The 27,501-nt window shown below is 38.8% G+C and overlaps 1 protein-coding gene across 2 annotated transcripts in view; it reads right to left on the reverse strand.

The window, feature by feature from the left end:
- Positions 1 to 21,761, reverse strand: part of PRIMA1 (proline rich membrane anchor 1) — a 70,646-nt gene extending 48,885 nt beyond the window's left edge. The window contains exons 1-3 of one of the 2 annotated variants that reach the window (XM_014058568.2): positions 21,631 to 21,761; positions 20,944 to 21,079; positions 1,066 to 1,213 (exon numbers count right to left, since the gene is read on the reverse strand). In XM_014058568.2, coding sequence (XP_013914043.1) covers positions 1,066 to 1,213; positions 20,944 to 21,036 — 241 coding nt within the window. In that variant the 5' untranslated portion in view covers positions 21,037 to 21,079; positions 21,631 to 21,761. Of the gene's footprint in view, positions 1 to 1,065; positions 1,214 to 20,943; positions 21,080 to 21,170; positions 21,449 to 21,630 lie in introns of those variants that run through there. The other variant, XM_087725837.1, reaches the window with a different exon arrangement.
- Between the last annotated feature and the right edge of the window lie 5,740 nt (positions 21,762 to 27,501).

Genomic DNA, 27,501 nt, shown 5'->3' on the forward strand with positions numbered 1-27,501 from the left:
AAACTGGGGATGGGTGTGACCAGTGCATGACACATCCAGCCTGCAGGCCAGGAGTTTGACAGTCCTACCTTAGAAGGACTCTGAGCAATTTCCATTCCCCTCTTACAGTATCAAAGATAAACATCAGAATAAACAGCATGCAATTATAAAATCTTCAGCACTGAGGAAAATTAAGCATCAAGCAACATGCCCCCCCCCCAAAAAAGCTACATATAATAGTTCCACTCCAGGGCTCTCTTAAGAAGCCATATGTTAATGGGAGTTTGTCTATCTTGGGAAATATGCTGTTCCAAAGATGAGGTGATTAAAATTGAAAAAGATGTATTACTCCATGGCCCCTGGAGATGACAATGCCTAAGAGAAGAGAACCAGAGACAGCCTATCCTTTCTGATCCTACCACATGGTGAGAAACCACAGGGAGAATTTAGTCCTGTGGATATCCAGATCCTTTAAACATGAGAACTAACATTTTCAATTAGATCCAACTAATATCAAATGGGCCTCTTAAAGTAAAAATATTATATAAGGGAACTTGGCTACTTCTATCACTATTTGAGAAACTGTACTCTATACCAGGGAGCTCTAATCTGGGCCACTTTAAGACTTGTGATATATCATGATATATATAACTGGGCATCATTCATATACTGATGATGTAAATACAAGTTTTCAGGGGCTGAAATTTGACTTGAAAGGGTTTAGATAATCTATTTCCTCCAGGAGATGGATGCAGATGCATTCACACACAAAGCTACAGTATGTGTAACATTAAGTTTGATAGAACATAAATTGGGGAAATTATAAACATATTTATATACTAGATCATGGCACCCTCATTGCATATGGCATTATTCAAGGATTTGCATGTTATTGCATGTTTAAGGAAACAGCGTTAAACAATCAACAATCTGAATTATGACTATTTTCCCATTCTGCATTAGAAAAATATTACTACCTTTGCATTAAATAAATATTGCCTTCTTCCCAATCAGTGATTTAACAATCTTTCCGATGCTCCTAGGCTTTTCTGAAGGTAAAAAGAAACAGTGGTAACCTCTACTTACATGAAGCCCCAAGCAACCTTGGTGGTGGCGGTGGAGGTGGCGGTGGTGGTAATGGAGGTGGTCTGCATTGGCAGATATGCTGGCAATTATCTGTAGCTTTCTCTACTAGAGGCTTAGCGCATGACTTCTGGAGTTCGCCCTGAGTAATCTGTAAAGAATGAACAAGCATTCAACTGATTATCTCTCTTCAATACTTGAACAATCAGCTCCATGTCTAATGAGCTTAGTCAGCAATTCATTTTTCATTTTTGTATATAGGGCGCCCTCAAACATGGTATGTGAAACTTCTTTTAAATTCAAATAGTAGTTTCCTGTTTGTGGGAAAATAGAGCACATTGTCCTTTCCATTTCTTTCTAAACTCTTCCAATTTTTTCCAATTTTAATAGATTTGTATGCCGCCCAATCCCGAAGGACTCCGGGTGGCTTACATAAAAACAGTTGAAAAGCATTTTAAAAAGTTTAAAATACAGAACAAAGATGAGTTAAAGGAAGGCACAACATACACTCGATCTTAATGGGGCTGAAGATCAATCTAGATCAACAGCCTCAGGCCTGCCGGAACAGCCAGGTCTTAACAGACTTACGGAAGGGAAGAGAGTGGGGAGGGTCCGTATCTCACGGGGTAGATCGTTCCAAAGGGCCAGGGCAGCTATAGAGAAGGCTCTCCCCCACGGATCCGCCAGACGGCACTGCGCAGTCGATGGTAATCGGAGGAGGCCCGCCCTGTGCGATCTTATTGGGCACTGGGAGGTATGTTGCAGGAGGTGTCCACGGAGATATCCAGGTCCTAGGCCATGTAGGGCTTTAAAGGTAATAACCAGCACCTTGAAGCGTGTTCAGACACCAATAGGGAGCCAGTGCAGCTCGCGGATAGGTGTAACATGGGTGTACCTAGGTATACCCAATATCGCTCACACGGCTGCATTCTAGACCAATTGTAGTCTCCGAACATTCTTCAGGGGCAGCCCCATGTAGAGGGTGTTACAGTAATCGAGCCTTGAGGTGACGAGGGCATGAGTGATCATTTGGAGTGCCTCCCGGTCCAGGTAGGGTCGCAACTGATGCACCAGGCGAACCTGGGCAAAAGCTCCCTGGTCATAGCTGACAAATGATGTTCTAGTGTCAGCTGTGGGTCCAGGAGAACACCCAAGTTGCGGGCCCTCTCTGAGGGGTGTAAGATTTCACCCCCCAGGTTTAAAGGTGGAATGTCTGGACTGTTTTTGGGAGGCAGCATCCAAAGCCACTCAGTCTTGTCAGGGTTGAGCGCAAGCTTGTTCATTCCCATCCAGACCCTGACAGCTTCCAGGCACTGGCACATTACTTCTACCACTTCACTGACTTGGCACGGGGCGGACAGATACAGCTGGGTATCGTCCACATACTGATGGTATTTAATCCTGTACCGTCGAATGATCTCACCCAGCGGCTTTATGTAGATGTTAAATAGGAGGGGGGACAGGACTGAGCCCTGCGGCACCCCATATTCCAGGGGTCTAGGGGTCAACCTCTGTCCTCCGACCAACACCGACTGCAACCTGCCAGAGAGTTAAGAAGAGAACCACCGTAAGACGGTGCCTCCCACTCCCACCTTTTCCAGCCGCCGCAGAAGGATACCATGGTCGATGGTATCGAAGGCCGCTGAGAGGTCAAGAAGCACCAGGATAGAGGAATGCCCTCTATCCCTGGCTTGCCAGAGATCATCGGTCAGTGCGACCAAAGCAGTTTTGGTGCCATAGCCAGGCCTGAAACCAGACTGAAAGGGATCTAGATAATCCGCTTCATCCAAGGTCCGCTGGAGTTGGGAGGCCACCACCTTCTCAACAATCTTCCCCAGGAATGGGAGGTTGGAGACTGGACAGTAGTTTTTGATGACCGCTGGGTCCAAAGCAGGCTTCTTAAGGAGGGGTCTCACCACCGCTTCCTTCAAAGGTTGCGGGAAAGACCCCTCCCGAAGCGAGGTGTTTACAATCCTCTGGATCCAGCTTCGTGTCACCTCTCTGCTGGTCGAAACCAACCAGGAGGGACACAGATCCAGTAGACAGGTGGCAGTACTCATCGCTCCAATGGCCTTGTCCACTTCCTCAGGAGTGGCAAGCTGGAACTCACTCCACAAAACTTGATCAAGGCCCTCCCTCGGCATCTCTGCTGGCACTGTCCAAATGGAGTCCAGGTCCGTCCGAATCTGAGTGACTTTGTCTGACAGAAACTGAACAAATTCCTCAGCATTTCCCTGTAAGGGTTCACTCGCATCCCTCCCTTTCAGGAGGGAGCGAGTTATCCTAATCAGGGCAGCTGGGCGAGATTCTGCGGACGCAATAAGGGTGGAAAAATGGGCACATTTTGCTGCTCATATCGCCACTAAATAAGATCTTAGCAGTGTTCAGACAGATTCGGAGTTACTAGCCCTCCAGCGTCGCTCTAGGCGTCTCTTTTGGCGCTTCATCTCTCGGAGTTCCTCAGTAAACCCAGGCGCCCTCCTGGATCCACTGCCATGGAAAGGCATTCATTGTGTTCTCCACTGTCTCTCTTTGCTTTTTTACTTTCTAGAATACAAGAATTGAATTTGTAACTGAGTAAGTGGAGGGCATAGTCGTTTGATCTGAATCAGAATGGGGCTTGTGGTGGGAAATAGATGGTAAACTTCTGTCTCCCCTACAGTCCCAGTCTGGGTCAAACTTCTTGCATTTGCCACTGGAAAAAAAAGAGTTACTTTCTGCATGGCTTCATATTCCCAGTTTGGCCATATGTCTTCTGTTGCCTTACTTTTTTGCTCTAAAATAGCCCCCCCCCAATTTTCTTGTATGGCTAGTCCTTGATTTATGACCACAATTGAGCACAAAATTTCTTTTGCCAAGCAGTTGCCCCATTTTGCAACATATCTTGCCACAATTGTTAAGCGAATCACTGCAGTAAAGTTAGTAACATGGTTGTTAAGTGAATCTGGCTTCCCCATTGACTTTGCTTGTCAGAAGGCCATAAAAGGTGTTTGCATGACCCTGGGATGCTGCAACGGTCGTGTGAAAAAACAGTCATAAGCCCTTTTTTAAAGTTCTAAACAAATGGTCATTAAGTCGAGGGCCATCAGTATGTCTTTTTATTCTCAGGGTTGCCATTCTAAAATCTGATCTTTGAATCTTTCTTTAAAGACCATTATGTTTTTATTTAAATCCATATCTCTCATCCTGAAGTACAGCCAAGGCATTTGTGAACACTCATTGGATCCAAGTGCAATGCAAATCTATGCTTTATATAAACAACTAATAAGAACAACTCCAAAATAAGAACCTGGCTGATTTAAACTCTAGTAAGGCACTATGGGAAGCTTAGTGCCTGATAAGGATTTCACAGCCCCTGTATCTTCAGAGGTCAAACTGGATCAAACACAAAGAACAAAGCATTATCTTGACCAAAGATTGAAATAACACCTAAATATATTAAAGAACTCACAATTAAATGAATGCCTTTAAAGTTATCAACAAATAAATCCAAAAAGAAAAAAGGTTTTAAAAACCTCAAACAAACTAAAAACAGTTTTGTCTTGGTAATGAGGAGGGGAAATTTAACATTACCAGATTATAATGGTCAGAGCATCATCTGGTGATTATTATTATTTTTTGCAGCATGAAAAAGGGAGGAAGGATCTAGAGTACAATGAATTCTTTCATGCAGGGAATTCTTGGATCTGCTGCAATGGTCATAAGTCATTTTTTTCAATGCCGTTGTAACTTTGAATAGTCACTAAATGAACTGTTGTAAGACAAGGACTACCTGTATGCCTAAATAATACCTAATCAATACATAATCAATAAACTTAACCTTGAATTTTTAACAAAAATATCATGAAAAATGAACCACCCACAGATAAATTGATACATTTTTCATGGTAGTTTGTTTAAAAATTGGAGGGTCTGCTTATTCACGGATGGGCTTATCCACAAGTATGTAGAGATATATGGGTACCTTTAAAAAAATATCATATATACTAGCAAGTAAGCCTATCTGCGGATATGCCAAAATTATCTTTTGGGATATATTTTGGCACCTAAAGTTCTTCACTTAGCCACAAATATATACAATAAGTTAAAAAAAAGACATTTTAATGTATAGAAAATTAACTGCAGGCCCTATTTTAAAGATAGAAGAGTTGTTTCTAAGTCAGCACTATTTCTCCTAAACAATTCTTGTTGTAGCACAATCCTATATCACCTAAAAAGAAACGAAAAATGCTTTCTCCATACTATTTTATAGTATATGTTTTCACCAATAAATTAACCAAAATTCACACCATGAGTCATGACATTTTGTAAGTCAGATGACATATTTATGGCAGAACTCCAGAATCTATTCCTATACACCCCTAATTTTATTTTGCTTGTTTGTATGTACTGTATATATTTGCATATATAAATAATATATTCACAAGACCTACAGCTGATTAGTGTTGATTTCATTGCTGATAGGGTTATTTACCCTTTCTAGGTACTGAGCCCTGTCCAAGCTTGCAACCAATAACACATTAGAAGGATACCACTCTGAGAAGGCAATGGGAAAAGGCAATGACAACACAAAGAGAACCACAATGTGTATACAACTTTCAGCCGTGCTTCCTGAAAGTGAGGCAAGAAGCATGATGCACATCCATAGAATGTCTGAAAACACATCTTAATTGCACTGCAGGCAAAATGAGTAAAACTCATTAATTTGAAATAAAATACTTTTCAATCAACATAACTAGGATTATGTGAGGATCACATGATAGCATGATTAAAGTTCCTCTATTTTTCTATAATTTGTAATCAATATCTAAAGTAGTTTATGCAAATCTGCTAAAGTTTATGTTTTGCCAAATACTACGATCAGTATGTTACTAAACTGAAGTGTGAAACTAATATATGTCTCAATAGGAAATTACACACAGACATAGGTATCAACTCCATTTAGACCAAAATCGGAAAACATGAAGAATGGTATTAACAATTATACTTATGGTCATTTTATTTAGCTTAGTGTATTGACTACTATATGCTGCTGAAAAGGAATCATTGTGATTTCCTTGATTTCACTCTAACAAGAACAAAATTATATATATACAGCTGTACATTCCTAAGAAATCTACCAGTACATTGGCACAATGCAAATAATCACATGGCCAGATGAAAGAATTTAAAGTATTTTTCCTTTGATCCCCTGAAGGTAGCATTTTATATCTTAAATACCTGAGGGAAAGTAGGCAATTTTTTTAATGGCAGGCTGAACTACAAAGAAACTTGAAACTCTACATGTAAAAAATCCTCACTGTTTTAAAACTGCATGTTGAAACCTATTACTAAACTTAGGGACACCAAATTTATTCATAAAGAGTGTGCCAGCCCTTCTCTTAAGGTAACTAAAAAAAGCCATTTCATTAGGGAGCCCTCAAGAACTCTGAAGTATTGTTTGAATACTGCCAATGCAGCACCATTCATCTATTAAGCAGACTTCAAAAAAACAGAAAGAAGCCACACAACCCATCTCCTGTATTTTATGGCTAATTTTAACCATACCTAAACAATGCTCATGTACAGCAAAGAATTCCATCATATTACACATAAAATTGTAGGTGTAGGAGACCGTTGTAGACAGAAAGATGGTAAGCTAAGTAGGATAACCTAAAAGCAAATAGTAACTAACTCTCCAATGGTGTGTAGACCAGTGTTTCTCAACCTCAGCAACTTTAACACATGTGAACTTGTAGATGTGGCTGACTAATACTAGGAGTTGTTCCACACATCTTGAAGCTGCTGAGGTTGAGAAACACAGATGTAGAGAACCTGGTGACAGCTGTCACGAACAACAGACTCTTTGGCTTAAGGAAAGACTAAATCATGTTCAAAGTAGCAGCTTGATTCTTTTACTGCTATTGTCTCACCAACTGTTTCAAAAGGCCCTCCAGCTTCAGCTCTGGTTATGGAGGCAACATCTTACTTGTGTAGATTCTGGCTCTTTTCTCCCTATTGACATTTCAGCTTGAGGCACCACTCTATTCTCTGACTGGATAATTGGTTGATTGAAAGCCAGGTAACATAGAAGGCTAGGGAAATATCTTAGTATAAGCCTGATAAAGATAGCCCACCATTACATTTCTTGTCTTTCTCTTTTTACTCCAACCTCTACAGTCTTCTTCATCTTTTCCAGTTTCAACACTTTCTTCTTCACATCAATGTAGTCTTTAAAACTCAGCAAGCACTGGGTCCGCAACCATACATTCCCTGCTGATGTAGCTAATTCACAAGAATTTCCCCTTCTCTACAATAGGTTTATTCTACAATGGATGATCCTATCTTCTCTCTAAAAAAGAGTGAAAGAGTAGATATCCCGCATAAATATTTTTTTAGCTTCTGCTAAAAAAGAGCCAAGGTGGCGCAGTGGTTAAATGCAGCACTGCAGGCTACTGCTAGATCAGCAGGTTAGCGGTTCAAATCTCACCGGCTCAGGGTTGACTCAGCCTTCCATCCTTCCGAGGTGGGTAAAATGAGGACCCAGATTGTTGGGGGCAATATGCTGACTCTCTGTAAACCGCTTAGAGAGGCCTGAAAGGCCTATGAAGCGGTATATAAGTCTACTGCTATTGCTATTGCTATTGCTATTGCTTGAATCTTGCAATGAAAGCAATGCATACCCAGCTTTGAGAGGAACTTGTTCCATTGCTAAGTGGCAATTCAATTGCAAACTGCTTTCTGAAATTTAAACTTATTATTCTTTGCTCTGGACTCTGAAACAAAAGAGAAAACATCAATGTGAGTCAGGGGTGGGATTCTACCAGTTTGGCCAGGTTCAGGCGTACCAGTAGCTCCGAAGCTCTGCTGAGAGCGAACCAGTTCGCTCCAACCTTTAGGTGGGCCTGTCTGCCCGTGGGTGATACCTACCTATATTTCCTTGTATTTTAGCCCAGATGATCAGCACAGCAGAGTGGATTGCTGTGTCTCAGCTGTTTTCCTGTGAATTGTGCACACGCACGCAGTGTGTGTCAAGCACACAAAGCGTGCGCTCAGCGAAGTGGTTGTTAAACCGGTAGGATGCCACTCCTGATGTGAATATCTGTTCTATACAAAATATTACTGACATACTTTTAGATACTCGACAGTATTCTTTTACATTATTTGATTTTAGATCTTCTGTACAATTTTGCATGGCCAAATATTTAATTGGACATGCTGTGAAGCTCCAAATCCTACTCCCCCCTGAATTGGGCTGTTAAGATTAATATTTATCAGTAGAGAAGTTTGGGGTAGGAGGGAATGTTTGATTATTTTTAAAAGGTTGAAATAGGTGTACATTTTGACGAGACTCTTTTTTGCCCTATCCCTTATCCAAACTACTATATATATAAAAATAATGAATTAAAAATCTTCACTCTACATTTTTGGTGATGCCATCACTTCAGTATCATGTCCCCTACAAATAATGCAGTCTGTTTTTGATGCTCTGCGCAGGTGTGCACACACTCACATTGCTACCGAAGTAATAGCAAAGGTAAGTTGATTTCACCCCTGGGGAGATCCATATGATCCTACACCCTAAACTGCAAACTATAAAATGTAGCCCCAGTGATAGAATACATTAAAAAATAACTATTTTAAATATTTGAATGAAGCAGATGATAAATATTTTAAGGTAAATGAGGCATGCGTAATCCGCATACTTATTGTCATATAATTCAGAAAAATGAAGAAAACCAAACCACATATTATCTTTTTATAAATAAAAACAAATTTTAAAGATCAGAGCATTACAGGCCATAATAATCTTGTATGACAAGCAGAGATTTGGACAATAACCATATTTTCTGAGATGTTTTTAGTTGAAAGTTGCAAAGGAATAAATATTCTAGAGACAGATTGCTTAATAAAGGCAAATATAAGCAAGCAGGTTATATAGGCATTAAGAAGGACTAAATAGCCTTGAAGAAAGATCCTGAAGTAAACTTTTGCAATGTTATAGGCAAGCACAGCTAATTTAGTCTAAGGTGGTCAGAACTTGTCCTTATGTATAGACAATGAAAGAATGTCTATAAAGTATGTGGGTGCCTGAGCAGGGGGCTTGACTAGAAGACCCTCCAAGTTCCCTTCCAACTCTGTTATTCTATTAAATCTTCCAAAAGAGCAATATACAGATGATAAAATATAACCTTGCCTGATTATTCATAATTAATGATATGAATATTAAATGAATATGTATTCAGTGCAAGCAAGCTGCCATTGGAAGCATATACTCTGCTTTGGTTTCTAACCAAGGGCCTTTTTCTTTTTTGGAGAAATGACTGATGGTGATGATCATCTCCCCCCCTCCCCGCCCCCTATTGTGCTAGATGGCAGGACCTGTGGAAAAGGGCAGAGATGTGAGGAGAGGTTAGAGTTGAAATATCCCTTTGATGGTAAGTGCAAGCAAGCTGCCAAGCATCTGAATTTTGATCATGTGACTGTGTGGGGGCACTAAAATGTCTATAAGTTCAGGGACCAGGTGTAACTGTACGAAGTTAGCACCCACCTCTCTCCTAGATGAAATATTCTAGGAAATATTAAAAAGGCAGATTATATTTCCCTGGATAAGAAATGAAGAAACATGTTTTTTAGGCAGGAAGCAGACTCACTCTTAATAGCCTCCACCCTCCTCAATAGCCCCCAGCAAATGTCAACACTTAAGAGATAGGGAGACAGCTATGTCTATTCATAAGCAAATGCCCTCACAAGAGCCAACAAAAGTAGGATTAGCCCTCTAGCCATCTAGCAACAGAACTCACAACATGGCACCTGGTGAGATTACATCCCCCAACAAGATTCAACCAAGCTTGGGACTCAAGACACTACAAAGTTACCCCTGCATGGCCCTATGGGAGTCTGACAACCAATCAGAATACATTTCTTACACAGGAACAGGAAGCTCCAAGGCGGGACCCAAGAGAGAGTATAAATCTCTCTCTCTCTCTCCCACCCAGGTGCTTTTTTTTGCCCAAGTTCTCAAACCATGTGGTCCTGTCCACCATTAAACCATCTTTCCAATCAGTTTCTATGTTTCCAGTGTCTTCCTTCCCACTTGGAATTGAACCCAGATGGACATTTCTTCCAACATAACTACCACTTGTTCAGAGCCTTTGTGAATTTGAACAATCACTGAACGAAAGGGCATTAACCAACTTGCAGATAAAAATACTAATAAGATGTCAAAATAAAAAAGATAGAAGTTAGTAACGGACCAGGTTATTACATATAACCTCAGTACATATCACCTTACACAAAATGTCAAGGTTTGTTTTTTCTTGTTCCAGAATGCAATAGAAAGTGAGCAATCGTATTAGATTTTTCAAAAGGCAGATTCTGACTTGATGTCAGAAAAAACCATTGAGAAGAATTTAATAATGAAACCAGTTACCCCAAAAGTAGTGGAGTAACTTCAACTGTGTTTGAAGCCATCTGTCTGGGAAGCTTTAATTTGGATTTTTTTCATTGAGAGGGTGATTGGATTTGATGGCCTAAGTGACTGTTTTCAACTCCACAATCTTATGTAGATACTCAGCTTCTGCTAATTTTTAAACAGTGGGAAAAACTCTATGCTGGCTTTTTTATTTAAAACTGAATATATATTATTGTTAGAAATCTGACAAAGCTTGATGACTCATAGGATCTATCACTGTTCCTTTCTTTCTTTCGTTCATGCCCACATAAGATGTCTCCACTTTTGGCAGATTAGAAAATCTGACAGCATTTCCCTCTAATGAAGAATTTTACTAAATATAGGTCTGTTCCCAATCATATAGTTCATTTTGACTTTTAAAGTCTAACAGCAAATATATAACCAGCATACATTTAGCTTACTGCTAAAGAAAAAATTCTTTGGCATGAAGTCATAACTGTGTGTTTAGTTACTGATTACAATTTGCTCCCTAGATGTTTTGGTGACACTTCTTATCAGAGGAAATAATACTGAACTTGTTCCACTGCAACTTGTCCTGACTGAACTCCTTTATTCTGATTCACATAGTCCTCCTTAGCATATTGTTATCAACAGATGACAATATAATTTGATTATCTGTAAACACTCAATTACAATATTTTAAATAAATGTGCTTTGTGAAGTGACCCGGCTCCCCCTAATATCAATCAAGGCCAATACTTTCAAAAACTGGGTTTAAATGAAGCTGAAATGAAAGTAAAAACGAATTACTGACATTCTGACTTTTAACGGGGTTTAATTGTCTACAATATGGTAAATTAACAGATGCAGTGTTTCTCAACCTTAGCAACTTGGCTGGGGAATTCTGGGAGCTGAAGTCCGGATATCTTCAAATTGCCAAGGTTGAGAAACACTGAGATGTATTTAGAAAAAGAGCAGGGAACAATTTAAAACTCTAATAAATTTTCCCTTTTTCTTTTTCCTCAATAATTTTTTGTATTTAATCTTCAATAAATTTATTTTGTTTTCCTTATTTTTCTTCTCTCTATTTCTCTCTGTATAGATTCTAATATGCATTAATCAGTCAACACTGAAATTGTTATTATACAACAATTATTTAGCTATGCAGTAATATGTAGTAGTGTTTTTCTTAATACTATGTTAGACTTTTTTCTATATAAAAAGTCTAATAATTTTATGATTGTTTAGTGATATCCTAAACTAATTAACACTGACAGAATATTTCCTGTTGTGTTTATATTTAATATTCTAAATTAATGTTTCTTAAACCTTTTCTCTCAGGACCTTCTCACTTTTAAATATTCTGGAAGATCCCTAAGAAGCTTTTGTTTATCTGGGTTATATTTGTATTTTCATATTAAAAATTAAAATTAACACTTTTGCTGCCACTATCACCTCTCATGATTATTTGTTGGAATTTTAATGTTGTATTATTTTTCAACTTAGCAAATAATTTTGATGTTGCAGACCACTGAGAGGATCTTGTTGGACTCCCACAGGATCCAGGACCATACTTTAAAAACATTGCTTTTAATTATTCAACTAACAAAATCTTAACTTTATTTTTTTTTTATTAAATTTATTTGTCACCCACCACATCACAGGGCAACTCTTTAATACTGTAAACATATTGTATAGAATATAAAGTATTAAGAGATATAAAAATGCAATAAAATGGAAAAATAAAAAATAAACATCTTATATTACGTTCCATCATATGTAACTATTAGAATATTAGTGCATATTCTGTCAATTCTGTCAATTTACCTAACTCCTTTTAAAACTAGTAGCCTTATGGTAGTGGCAAAATCCGCTGTTTAATTAAGTTTTATGTGAAGAATCTGTTCTTCACTTGGTTGAATGAACTTGGCCATTTTGAATGTTTACCCACAACTGTCTTCCCCTCCACATTGTGCATGACCTTTATCCTTCAGATTTGGTCTCCCTATCCCTATTTAGGTTTCCCCCTAAACTAAATGAAATAAGTATGAAGCTTTCCTGGGTGTTAAATCATGTCCCTTGGTGCGAACAGCCAAGTGGGCATCTCCTTCAAAATTATTGCATCTTCTTGACAGATTTAGGGGGCTATTCTGAGGCAGATGTCTGCATTACCCAACAATTACCATTTTGGCCTAGCATCTTTGGCACTGACTAATTAACTCTTTCATTTGCAATGTTCAGGAAACATTGTTGGACAAGAGAAGAGGTCAATAGTCTATCGGAGCAAAAACCAGGAGGAGCCTGGTAGCCTGTTCACACATTTTATTAAAAGGCATAAGTACCTGTCACATCTGTTGACATAAACTACAGCACAGAGTGCTTATGCCTTTTAAAAAATTATGGAGGTCCAAAGGGGTTACCATGATTTTTCAGAATGATTCTGTTATACTAGAACAGCTATGACAATGGCCAAAGCTTTGGGACATTTATTTTTTAAGTGAACCCTTGGTAGATACTCTGTAATCTACAATTTCATCATATATTAGAATAACGCAGCCAGAATCTGAGGCTCCACATCCAATGGGTCTGCAGTTCTCTCAACTTGTTCACAAAACTCCTGCACTCTGCAATCGTCTTTTAGATTAAATTATATAACAGATTATATTAGTTATTGCATTGTCGCCAGTGCAAACCAGTTGAAGGAATGACAGAGAATCAAGTGGTAATTCCTACCTGAATTAAAACTCGAAAATAAAGTAGTGTTTTGAACCATGTAATATACCATATTTTTCAGAGTATAAGACCCACTGGAGTATAAGATGCACCAAGATTTTGAAGAGGCAAATTAAAAAAAAAGTTTTTGCACTCTGCAGACCTCCCCTTCACGAAAATGGACCATTTTTTGTCAAAAAAAAAGGGCATGCATAGCCCTTAGGAAGCTTGTAGAGTGCTCCTGGGGGCTGCCCTGCAAAATGAGCAAAAAACAGCCCATTTTTCACAAAAATGGGCCCGTTGTTTGTCAAAAAAAGAGCATGCATAGCCTTTAGGTGTGCTCCTGGGAACTGGGGGGGGGGCAAAAGCGAGCAAAAAATGGGCTGGTTTTCGGTCATTTTTGCCCTCCCCAGCCCCCAGGAGCACTCTGGAAGCTCCCTAAAGGCTATGCACGGCCATTTTTGCAAAGGAGGTGGGCCAAAATGCCGTATTCAATGTATAAGATGCAACCAGATTTTCACCCTCTTTTTTGAGGGAATAAGGTGCATCTTATAGTCCAAAAAATACGGGTATATATCCTAGACTTCAGCGGTACAAATTTAATACTAGAAATGACAAATATTTTAAGATGTTTTAAAAAGGAGGCACTATTAATTAACTGATGAGTACCAGTGGTAAGAAACAATGCAGAGTGTGGTCATAAAAGTCAAGATGGCATCTATGACTGAACTGCAGCAACCATTTTGACTTTTCTCATTCTCCCAACACTTCTTACACAAAATTTAGACTCTTTTTGCCTTAGGATTATATTGTGCCATGAAACTAAATTGATTTTAAGGGAAAGAGAAGAGCAGTATTCAATCAAGAGCCTCCAAAACACTTTCCTTTACTCCTAGCTCACTGTTTTCTGCTTGTGTGCACATTCTGAACTAGTTGTGAATATATTTTATATGTACTTTTCACAAGACAAAAATATCAGCTGCTACAGTCCTGAGGAAAAGGACTTGCTTTAGTTGCTAAAGTAAAAAAGCTCTTTCATATCAACAAAGGATTTTCTTTCAGTGCAGTCCCAGGAGCCATTTTTGTGAGGGGAGGAAGGGTTAAGCTCATGCATTGTTACTCTTTCTCTCTGTCTGCTGCAATCCTAATAATTATCTCAGTCTGCAGCTACAATTTGCATTTAAAATGCAAAGACACATTTAAAGCCATGTTCAATATAGCCTTGAAAACAGAATAAAGAGTTATAAGAACAGTAAAGATTACTTCGACTTGCACATCATATCATGCTTGAATCTGTCATAAATAGTCAGCAGGAGCTGACCCAACTTATAGGAAACTGGCCTTTTCCTTACTAGTGATTTATAATATTGTGTATTGTCATACAACCACTACTTCACTATTATAATTATAATCAGACTAGCTTCTGTATTTTTTTCAGTATTTGCTTGGTGGCAGTAGAAGATGCTATAAATTATTAGCAAGGAAATGACCTTTACTTTAATGCTACACCACCCGCTACACACACACACCAGGGATGGGTTCCTGCTATAGAAGAGGTTCCACAAATCTACAGTGCCTTTTAGAACCGGTTCCAGCTCCCTCCCCCCGCCCATCCGCAAATCAAGATGAAGAGCGAGGAGGAATTCTGGGAGTTAAAAGTCCACAAGTCTTAAATCCGTCAAGTTTGAACACCCCTGGGGGTTTTTTCTAAAGGGTTAGGGATGCAAGGGTCTTGTAACTTGACAGCTTTAAGACTTGCATGCTTCAAATGCCAGAGTTTCTGAGCCAATATTTTGGTTTCTAAGCAAGAGTGTTGTTAAGTGAGTTTCACCACATTTTACAAGTTGGCTATGCCCATCCAGTCACATGGCTGGCAAGCCACTCCCACCTGGTCACATGGCCAGCAAGCCACTCCCACAAAGCAGGCCATACTGCAGAAGAGGTTCTAAAAAAATTTGAAACCCACCACTGACCACACACACACAACACGCACACACTTCCTGAATGGTAAATATCCTCTATGTTTTAGATATCAAATTCCAAGCAATGACTTAACAGATTAATATCATGCTTTCATTTATAATGGGTAATTGACAACATGTGGTCATGTACAGTTTATTTCAATAACTATCAAAAATAGTGTAGTAATAAAAAGGCATTGTAAATAGAAATTATTATTATGGTTGGAAATTGCATAAATGGTGTTTTAAGGTTACAATGGTTTGAATAGGAAAAGTGTTTCTATTTCTTCTTTAACCTCCTTCCAACTAGCACAATCTTTTTCCAGAAAGAATTCAGATTATTTTCAGTCTTAAGCCTGGAAACTTGGTGCCAGGTTCCCATTTTGTTGAGCAATATCCCAACTAAACAAGCAACAAGCTAAAGAGAATTAACATAATGATGATGATGATTATGATAAAAAGATAATATCCAGAAAGGAAAACAGCCCTTGGATAGAAACACTCATTTAACTAATATGCATATAATTAAGCATGAAAGCAAGATTACATTATCTCATATGCCCATTCCTCTTTTTGAAGATTTATAATACCTGAATTCTTTATAGAGACATTCTGTCATTATCTGTAGATAAGGACCAGTTCTGATCAGCTTAGACCAGGGGTGTCAAACTCATGTCGCCATCACATGACATATTGGAACTCCCCCCCCCCCGTTGATAAACTGGGCATGGGCGTGGCCAGCGTATGACGCATCTGGCCCGCGCCCCGGAAGTTTGACAATCCTGGCTTAAGAATAAAGTGGCTGTGCCAACTTATAACTATTGCAATTTACTTCAGAACTTTCTTCAAAGATATCTAATTCTCCCTACTATCTGCAGAATCTGCTTGTTTCATATATTTCCCCTTATTTACAAAGCTCCCCCCATAATTCTTACTTTAAAATCAAAAAGCCTTTCAAGAATGTTAAAGACCACCCTGAAAACAGCTATTAGAGCTCTTTCAGAATAGAGCTGGGAGGAGCAATGTTATATCACATATATAGAGAAAGGGGAAGGAACAGACTGACAGAAAGGGACTGAAATCTGCCCTTTTGGAAATCAAACTTGAGCAGCATAATTTTTGAGTTTTGGAGAACACTCTCTCTTGTTCTCAATCATAAACAAATTTTAGTCCTACACCAGCTTATATGTTATCCCATTCTATAGAATATTGGTTGTTCTCACTAGAACCAACAATAAAAATTAACACATTAACTCCAAACAGAGTTTATAAAGAGGTATTAATTTTAAAAACTCTCATCAAAGTAGCCTAGACAGTTCAGATCAAGGTGGCCTTTTGAGCTTTACAACACATCTGCAAGGAGAAAGGTATTTCTCAGGAGAAAAGTGTTCTAAAACATTGAGGTTGCCACCAAAAAGCACATGCCGGTCTTGGGCGCCATCTCTTCGTATCATAAAAGGTAAGGACTCTTGCAGCCCTTCCTGACTGGCCAAATATGTGACACAAGAGCTACATTTGGCCAGAAGAGACAATATGGAGTCAGTTGATTTATTATGGCTATTATAAATAAAAAGGAACATTTCTTCCGTATTTCTTGTGACTACATGAAAGAAGGAAAAAGGGAAATTTGAGAAGCTCAATGGATTTCAAAGTAACAAGCAAGTGTTTTTTTTTAAATGGAAGTAGATACTTTCAGCCTCTCTGCAATAGCACAGGCCCAGTATATGATCTTCTGTGTAAATTTATGATGTAGTTTAATAGTGGGTAGAGAAGATGAGCTTTTGAATCATTGTTCCCAGTCTCCATAATTGATGGCTATTACAGCCCATTGTTGTAGGAATCTACCTACACTGAAAAGTATTGAATTGCTTACCCCAATTCAGTCATCTATCCTAAAGTGTATCCTATTCAAGTAGAACATCAAGATATCACACAATTCTATATAGCACTGAGCTGAAAGATAATACTATAATATATTTTTTTAACTCTGGTGGGATTATCCGTCATTTAAATTCTACAGGAATCTAGTTCACAAACTCATGTTGTATGGTGGTTAATTTTATTTTGATAATCCAACAGGAACAAAAAACTGCTTATGTTGATAAAATCACAGCATTTCACAAATCTAACACTTTTCTCCCAGGCATAATATAAAGGCAAGCTCATGTATACATTTCCATTAAACTTTTTCGATTAATATTTTTGCATAACTCTAAAGGGTCCTGTGAGTTGAGTTTGACTCCTGTTGATACAGACATTTCACCATAGTTTTCTTGATAACAAGAAAAAAATATAGATCTCTGTCTGCACTTTGAGAAGCACAAAAGCAAATAAAAATAGATACTGTCCCATAATTTGTACTTGAAAATGCTTTGATTTTACTATCAAAGCATTTTACTACCTAATTCAATATATTATTGTTTTGCATAATGTGAATTATCTACAAAGCTTATATAACAGTTGCTTATGTATGTTTAAATGATTGATTGAAGGGAACTTGGTTTTAAAAAGCAGTTATTTTCTTATAATTATATCTGCCTTGTAAACATGCCCAGTTTTCAATTATGTAAGCTAATTTAGCCACCCAGATTCTAAAGCATCACAGGCAGCAAAGTGAGAATCTTATTTCGCAGTTGGACAACTGATAGATCTAAAGACTAACAGAGAGAAAGTTAAACCAAATAATTTAAATATTAACACGTACACAGTCTGCCACCTTTATAAGAGCAAAACTTAGTTTTCTATGTCTTCTAAGTACTCCAGTTATCAGTGACCCCATCAAGACCAAGCCAGATTATAAGCAAAAAAATCAACTCTAATTAATTGGGCTATACTGCGGCTGCATGAAATAGATTATTGGTATCCTACTTACTAACAGATTCATTTCTGAACAGCTAGCTACTTTAATATTGCTGGTGTCATTAAGAATTAGACACTGTCAGCATAACTGCAGCCTTTGCTGTTATCCCTATATGTATTTATAATGATCACTAGTCATCGCCAGATATAAATATCAAGGTCAAACTGCATGGCAAATTGAAACCAGAAAGCTGACAAAGCTGACTCAGTCTGCATTCAATTCATAGTTGCATCAGATCTTGTGCCAAAATGCTAATAAAATTAGTCTATTTGGAAAACCTTGTTTTGCCACTACTGTCAGGAGTCTTAGAAAGCCCTCTTCCTGTCAACACAATCAAGGATGAAGTCCTACTCCAAATGAACAAACTGTATTTTGTAGATACTAAGCTCAAGAGCATTGAGCATTTAAATATGCTGGAAAAGACTTGGATCCCTTGCATATTGTAACTTGCATCCTTTTCAGTGAGGCAACCAATGCTATAGTTTTTGAGGTTTGGGTTTTGTTTAGAAAATTTAGGATAAGGCAATAAAAATAGTACTATGGGGGATTAACAATGAATATTTATCATAAAATGTGGAAGACATCCAGGAATATAATTAAAAACAAATGTACAAGCACTGTTCATAAATAAAAACAAAATAATACTATCTATGTATGGATTCATGCAACATATATTGGAATTGAATTATGTATCCAAAGTCTAAAATCAATGGCAGAATACCAGAAGTGGCTTTATAGATACATATTTATTTGAAAAGAGCATCATTGGAGTGTAAAAAATATGTGATACAGTTAGGTTGTTATACTTTTCTTGTTATGGGAACTTCCCTAAGTAACATTACCCACATGTATCATCTAATTTATCTTAGTTCAATTATTAAGTATTTTTCCATTAAATATACCAATCAGTTAAGACAGACCAAATGTTAAAATGATTTGGAGGAGATTCATATAATTTATCCAGAGGTTAAGCTTCTAACAATACTCTCATTTTGAACATTGTAAACTTAAAAATATTTAGAACTTTTTAGGTCAAATAAAATATAACCTGAATCAACACAGACGTTTTCCAGATTTAAAACTCTGTTCAGAAACAGTTCCCTAACACCTCCAGCATTTCACTCAAAACTTCAACTGAAATATTAGAAAATATTTTCCGATGTTCTGAGTTCTAGGTCTGATTATCTTATTTCCATTCATCTTGAGCCCTCTTCCCATATCTTTATATCGTTATATGATCCTTTGAAAATTTATTTGCAAATAAATCTAATCCAGTTCAGTTTATTTTCAGACAAGTGTGCCTAGAATCACAATTGGTACTTTAATACCACACAGGCAGCAAGCCTAATCATATTTAGTTGAAAGTGTCACTGGGCTCAATGACAATTACATCTGAACAAATCTAATTAGGATTCATACTACTAATTACTCTTCCTTTAAATTAAGCCAAATTCTCTTAGCCTAAAAGAGAGCCAGTTTAGTGTTTAGATTAGGAGAAGGAAGACCTAGGCTGCAACCAACTTCAGCCACAGAAATTCATTAAACATCTTTGGGTCAGGTGGCCTCTTTCAACTCAACCTATCTCATAGTGCTGCTCGTAGTGGGGATAAATAGGAGGGAGGATCACTGCACATGCTCTCTTGAACTGCTGTGCAAAAATTGGATGTAAATATGCATTCCTCATTGCTTCTTGTATGAAAACAAATTGGATTATAATCAACAAAACCAAATTACATATGACTATGGCAAACCTGAAACTTTAACACTGGTCTTTCCTATTCAAATGCAAAGCAGCAAATAGAAGGGCAATTTAAGACACCAAGGAACAAGTTGGCAGAGAAAAAGTACAGCAGAGGTGGGTTCCTACCAGTTCGCACCTATTCGGTAGAACGGGTTCGTCAAATCTATCAAACCGGTTAGAAGAGGTTCGGTAGAACCGGTTCGTCAAATCTACCAAACCGGTTAGAAGAGGTTCCACCAGTGGACCTGGAAAGCAGGCCACACCTACAGAAGAGGTTCCAAATTTTTTTGAAGTACAGCTATCTTCACTGCCAAGGACACATACTAGACTGATTTCCAGTGCTTCCACTACTAACACCACAATCCAATGTTACTGGAAGGGGAGGGATGCAAATGCCAGAATAGAAATATCTGAAAGTAGCTTCAGCATACTCTCCTCCTCTGTGCTCAGTCACATCATCCAAGCTTGCTGCTATAGTTCCTTCTCTGAAAGTACAAGACTGAGAGTCTTACCATAGGTTTAGACACTTGTTTGTAGCATCAAAACTGGTATTCAAAATCCTACTTTCTCTGACACATTAAGTCACAAAGCCTTAAGTGCAGTGATGGAGGATATGTTGAACAAATCACTTTAGAACTAACAATCAAATAATAAAAATACCAAGCACTTCAACATCAAATATTATGAACGTAATCAACAATGATTTTGAGAAAGTGTTTCTCCTTTTATAGTTATCTCCAAAACCTCTGACTTTTAAAGTAATAGCCACATTCATTTGTACTGATAAAACATGAAACTTGTGACACTTCTAAAATTAACAGCCTGATCAAGATCTGCCAAAGAGCTAGCGTCCACACTATTAGCTGTGCACAGATATGCCAATGGTGCAATTTTAAAAAGAGTTGAAAGCAAGGGATACATGGACAGAAACTACAACAACACAACATTGCTAAAACCATATAACAGCTGTTCTGAGGTTTTCTCTACCCTTATTAGTCCTATATGCAGAATGGAAATAACTGAATTTACTATCAACAGACACTTTTGCACCTTCCTTCTGAATTCAGCTATTTTGCTGCCAAAGTAATTTCATTAGCAGTTTGCGAAGTACTTTTCTGCAGAAGTTAAGGCTGCATTGGGAACTCAGTCAATGACTAAACCCGAGAAAGGCACCCTTGCAAGGGAAGGGGGAAAAAAACAGTTCTTCCATTACCTGAATGAAGCCCCACATAGGATGGAGCATCCAGTGAAGCAGCAAAGAAGGCCAGCAGCACTGAAGGAAGAGCAAGACTTTTCGGATTAGCATCACGACTGGAGGAAATGGGAGCTCCTTCTCACAATCTGGGTATCTGGAGAAAGAAATCAGATAGCAACAGTGCTTTAGCGAACCCCCCTTTCCCAGATACATGGTCTCTCTGCCTCCCCTCCCCCCCCCCACACAGCAAGTTCAAACTGATGAGGTCAGTGGAAAAGGGAGCAAGTAGCTTGTTTTTCCATATAAAGTATTGGTCAAAGCAGTCTTCTTAACTTCATAGGTTTGGGGAGGATAAAATATAAAAAGAAACAGGATAAACACATATGGCTTCAGACATTCACTTGTTCCATGATGGGAAAGCCTCCCTCCGTTCGAAATGAAACTTCCCATTAGGCAGGCACATTTCATCTCTCACAAACGGTGCATTATTATAAATAAAAGTATGCACAGGGCTAACAGGAGCTTCCCTTCCACCCCGCCCCGGTTTAGAAATGCTCAAGGAATCAGAGAGAGAGACTTGGTGGTGCAGAGGGAGGAACGTCAGCTATTCAGCCAAGGCGGGAACCCCCGTTTTCTGCTTCTCCTGCGACGGCGGCTATTTAAACGGGTCTTAATAATAAAGGATATTTGAGAAAATCCCCTTACCCTGAAGGGCGGAACGGGCCGCGTCTCGATAGAAAGGTGCCGTAGCTGCGCTTCTTTTTACATCGTGGAGCACAAACTGCGACCGGCGGAAGGCGAGGGAAAAGGCAGCTTTTAAAAAAAGTTTTGCAAGGAAAGCCGATCTTTTTCCACACGGCAGATCTGCCCGAAGTTCTCCTTTTGCTGCTCCACCACCACCTAGCGCCGGTTACAGTCCGCTCACAGAGGGGGAGGGGGAAGAAACTCTCTCTTTTCCCCCCTCGGAAGAGAGGAGGGGGTCCCCCTTCCACGAAACGCGTGGCTGTGATATTGATGGGAAGCCAGTCTTCTCGTACGTGTGCGACGACGAGGGGGCGGAAAAGCTGGAGGAATCCGAAGGTTCAACCGAAGGAGCATCTACCCCCCACCCCCGGGTTGCTGGAGGGAGGGCAACGCGCGAGATCCTCCAGATTCCGCTGTTTTTGTTTGGTTTTTTTTCCTTCTCTTTGCAACGACTACAGAGAAATGGGGGAAGGGGAAAAGGCGCCTGGTGAAAAAAATCAACTCCTCTCCAACAAAAGAGAGAGAGAGAGAGAGAGAGAGAGTAGAAGAAGCGCTCCGGTTCTCTTTCCCTGCGTTAAGTAGTAGGACTGTTTGCTCCACTCTTAGCAGAGCTCGCCGCCTCGGATCCCTAGCCGTCCGTCATCCGGCAACGCCTGCAAGCAGCGGCCGGAGAGAAGGAGCTCATGGGGTGGACTGAAGAGGAGAGGGGACCCCTTCGGCTGGAGAGAAGCAGAGGCCCGTGCGGGAGGGCGGAGGAAGAGGGGGAAGAAGCTGCCAGCGAAGCCGGAGGTTTCTCGTCGCTCCCGCCTGCGAATGTAATCGCGCCCGTATCTGGTGCGCTGCCGTTTCTGCAGTGATTTTTCATAGCTACCGAGCAAGTTCGTTTTAAATTTGGCACTTGGCTCGCCCGAGCGTGTGGTTTTGACTTTGTGCGCGTAATTTTGCCAACCCCAGAGCTCACAACTAAAACATCTTCGGGCTGCTGCTTAGAGAGTTCTCCGGGCATACGACCCGCACACCCCTTTCCTTGCATGCTGCTGGGGGCAAATCCTCGCCACTAGAGTCGGAGGCCAGGTGGCGCTCTAGAAAGGAAAAGCTGCGCCTGGGTGGCGGGCTCAGGACTGAGGGACGGTTAACTCTCAGGATCTGGGATATGGTTTTGGCTTTTCAACCGCTCTCTTATCCTAAGCCAATCAACCAAGCCAACTGTGGTCAAAACTACTTAATTATGGCTCTTCCAAAGTTGAAATACGCCCTCCCCCAACAACAATGAGCTTCTAAAAGTGGATAAACAATAACCGAATGCTAGCCTATCCCTAAATTAACTTAATTGCCATCTTCCTGCGATGGTATACTGCACTTGTTCCTGGAGGTTCTGTTTAGCTGTTGGGGTTGAGTGATATTTTTTCCCCTATTATTTTTTATTTTATTTTTGGCCATCACACATTTACTGCAGTAGTTGGTTTTGATAGGGAGAGAGAGGATGTGTTTGGGACAGTGAGACCATGGAAAAGTCAGCTGTGATTTTATAGAAGAGGAGCAAGAAAAAAAATGGCATAGACAGGCTATGAAATGCAATTTCTCTGAGCTGTATTCATCATCCAGCCTTTTCCCTTTCTGGAAAGAAGGCTGACTTTCCCTTGAACCAAGATTTCTGAGAAAATATTCTGGTAATAATTTCTATTATCTCATTTTGATTACTTGCATTCTATTGAACTGTTGCTACATTAAAATGGCCTATAATAGAAATTAGAAATAATAGTAATATATAATCTGTACACATAAAGGAAGACTGCTTCAATAGATGGAGCACCTGCCTAGGCTGGGGAGATAGTCTAGGTAGCAGTCTAACAGGAGATTGGGCCTATAGGCTAGCCAGGCAGTTAAAAAAATCAGGAATTTTGGAAAATCACATTGATCCTCTTATCAAACTAACAGCAGGGCCATGAAGTCACTAGAAGTCGGGATCATCTTCATATTGCCATAAATAGACGATCTCTGAGCAACGTGCAGTCAAATGGCTAAAATATTTGGTTAGTGCCAGAAGTAAAACAAAGCATAACACTCTTACCTTTCATGCGCAGAACCTGACATTGGCATGTCTCTTGACTTCCAGCACTGACAACACAATGCTCTAATATCCTCCATGACATGTGGGGGCAGCAAGCTCTCACAGACAGTTCTATCCTCCTTCATTTCCCCAATATTCTTTACCCTTCAACATCAGTCCCGCTCTATTCAATAGCTGGGCTTTTCCTAACCAATTAATTAATAAACGTAACATTACTATGACTGGTATCCTCAATTATGCTAAATAAATGCTCCATCTCCTTACTTAAATTAAGGCGGATGCTTCTGAGTGCCCCAATTCTTTCCACCACTTTCCACCGCAGCTGTCCTCATTTCTATTAAATGCTTACTTTAGAGGGAGATTGCTTAAAGATTGTGAAGTAGCTGCTTGCCTGAGAATTATAGAAATTTACTGCTTTTCATACAACATGGATGAGGATTGGTAGATTTAAACCAGAGGCTGTCATTAGACGGTGTTCAACCCACTTATTCTACTGGTTGACAATGGAGGCAGACAAATCACAAGGAGATAGGAGCAGTGGTATTTCCGACTCAACGTGTACCAACGTGTGAGGGCTACTTGTTAAAATTTTGGGAATTTTGTGTGACTGAAAGTGGAGCTAACCTACCATACCTGGTACACCAATCAATTCTGTGGCAAGTGTGTCAATGACCATGCCAATTGAACCAGTTGTTAAATATTTACCAGCATACTACAGGATTGGAGAGTTATGAGCAAGGAGGATTACAGCTTGACCATCCTTGAATTAATTCTAAATACAGGGGCAGTATACAGCAGATTCCCACACACTTTAAGGTAAGATAATTGAGCCCAAACTGGCTGAAGCAGAAATATTTTTTTCCTCTGAAACACAAAGCAAGTTATATAAAGGTTGCAAATCTTTTAATTTTGTCACATATGCCTCTACTGGAATATATTTCATTTTTGATGGAAACATAGCAAAATGAAGTAATTGCAGACCCCACATTAATCACAAATCAACCCCAAAGCTTATTGTTCCTTCATTATCTTATTACAACATCTAAAAAGATGAAACATCTCAGAACTTTATCTTGAGGAAATGAATTAGTGCGTCATGGAAATAAGTTCAAAAGCACAATGACTTTTAACGACAAACTGATTTTCCCATAATAGAATTTAGTTTTCCCCACCAGTTCCTTCCACAAGCTTTGGACCATAGGTTACATCTTCTCTGCAGCCAACATGCAAGTTTCATACTGCAGGCCAGAAGCCAGTCACAGGCAGGACTCTGGGACATCCAAGGATAAGATGGTCTGTTGTGTCTAAGTGTAAACGATATGCCCACCATTACCTCCCTTCTAGAGTGGATAAAATGTGTTAAATTCTGGCTCAGCTGTCTAAAGAGCAACCCAGTCACTGTGCAATATGTCCTCCTTTCCTTCCTAAGGATAGCCAAGGTGGGGACCAGGGATAATGGTTCCTTGAGTGGGAAAATAAGGCTTTCTTTGACATCTGAATAAAGGAGTAGCTTTAGACAGCTAATTGTGGGAAGCATATTTTTGTTACCCAGTTTATTGTCTTTTGACTGGGATGGGACAAATTGTTCATCGGACCAGGTGAATTTGAGGAGAAGGGACCTTGGAGCAGTGAGCTCTTTGCTACTCTACTTCGGCAGCAGATTAGCCTAGCTTTGCTCTCAGCTGGCTCAGCCAGAAAATAGTTCACTCAGCTGCCAACATCTAAAGATTGAGAGAGCCAATGGTACCCTAATAAGAATTACATATTTCAGATGGCAGAGGGGGATTCTTCCTGGATCAAAAGAAGTAAAACCCATGTAAAGTTACAGGAAACAACAAAACAAGAACAGCTGTATATCGATACTGATCACAACCTAGATTGGCAGTTTCTGAAACTTTGGATGTGCTCTGTAGGGTACTTGCCAAAGTTTTTTTCTTGTTCCCTTTTTTAGTATTTTGAAAAGATACTTTGTGATCCTCATTTCTATTGCACTTCTGTAATAATGAAAACACTGGGAACCTTTAACAGAGCTTCTAAGAAAGCAAATAGAAATCTTCTGTTCTTCAAGTGTTACCACAGTCATACTCATTAGGAACATAGAAGCAAAGCAATTGGAGAAAATGAAAACAAACTGCATTTTTAGCCAGCAGAATAATGAGCAAAGACAATTGCCTTGTGAGAATGGGAACTAAGGTTATGTAAGTCACATTTATTTCATGGTATACTGTATATACCAACAAATAATGAGTCACAGTTTTGTTATTGTTCTGCATACATTAAGTATATGGACTCAAAAATAAGTCCCAGCATATTAATGGGATTTGATCTTTACAATCTGTGTGAGAATGCAGCATCAGTCAAATAATATCACATTTAAAACTGATAAGAGATTGCTTTGGCTTCCCAGAACTATCTGGCAGACTAAATCCAGAAGGAATTTATAAGGTTGATAATTTAAATCAGCTTTCTTTAACATTGCACCTTCTATCTGAATTGAAATTACATTACAATCCAAGATCTGGATTGCATGAAATTATGAAATACGTGTTTGCAAATTCTATCAGATTTTGATAGATAGGGCCTATCTTATGAAATATATGTAAGATGGGAAAATAGAACATATGATTATGGCATTTATTCCATAAGACACTTATTTCACTAATTAATGAAAATTGGATTCATCAATATTGTGCTTCAAGAATTAGAACAATTGTGTATTTGTTCTTTGTTCCAGAGCCACAATAGATAATACATCGAAAACTGTGCTCCAGATCAGGTCCATGGTACCTAATGTTTACACTGACGTTTAGATTTTCTACTCCGTCTATAGTGCAATCTCTAGTGGTGTAAATTTGTTTATTACTACCAGGTTTGACTTTGGTATGAGTTTGGGTGGCGGTCATGAAATTATGCAATATATTATAAATGAATGTGATCAGGAGAGTTACTCTGTTAGGCAATAATGAATGGATGGTGGAAATAAGATGAGAGGGTAAAGAAAAAGTGATATTTGAAACAACAAGAATGAATAAGCATTCAAATTCTTTGGTGATCATCTGCTTTTAAAAAATCCATTTCAAATCCATGGGTTAAGCATACATCTATATATTTGATTGATTTGATTATGTGTGATAAAAGATTGAGAGATGTGGTGAACAATACAAGGTTGGTGAGAAGTGTACAACCTTTAGTGGTGTAAAAGTGGATTTTGGAAAAAGACATAGAAGAAAAATAGTGAAATAAATGAAAATAAAAGAATAACTACAAGGAGGGAAATATGAGTTCTATATGAAACAGTATTAAATATAATTTCAAATAAAATGAATTGAAAATTAATATATGGAACCATGATATAAAAGATGTTTGTTATAATTAAAAGAACATTACAAAATCCACAGAAGTATGAATTTACATTAATGGGAGGTATGAAAGATCCTTGATATAATAATGTAAAGAGATTGATTGTGAATGAGAAAAGATACAAGAAGGAATATGATGGGTGCAAAAGTATGAAAGGCTATTGTGTAATGTGTGTATAGAGAAAAAGAATATAGTCAAAAAGAGCAAGGACTGGTAAAATTAAAAGTAGAAGAGAAAATCAGTATGATTCTTGATAAGAATAAAATAAATGTTTTCAAAGTGGCAATACAGATCTAAACAAGGAACATCCTATGGAGTGAATTCGTTACCATAAAGGTAATGAAATAAAATTGAAATGAAACTGAACTGTGAGAACCAGATTAACCTAGTGTCATAGGGGT

The sequence above is a fragment of the Thamnophis sirtalis genome, unplaced genomic scaffold, assembly GCF_051295495.1.
Source record: "Thamnophis sirtalis isolate CommonGarterSnake01/CBP01778 unplaced genomic scaffold, rThaSir2_p1.2 scaffold_1, whole genome shotgun sequence".
Lineage (NCBI taxonomy): Eukaryota > Metazoa > Chordata > Lepidosauria > Squamata > Natricidae > Thamnophis > Thamnophis sirtalis.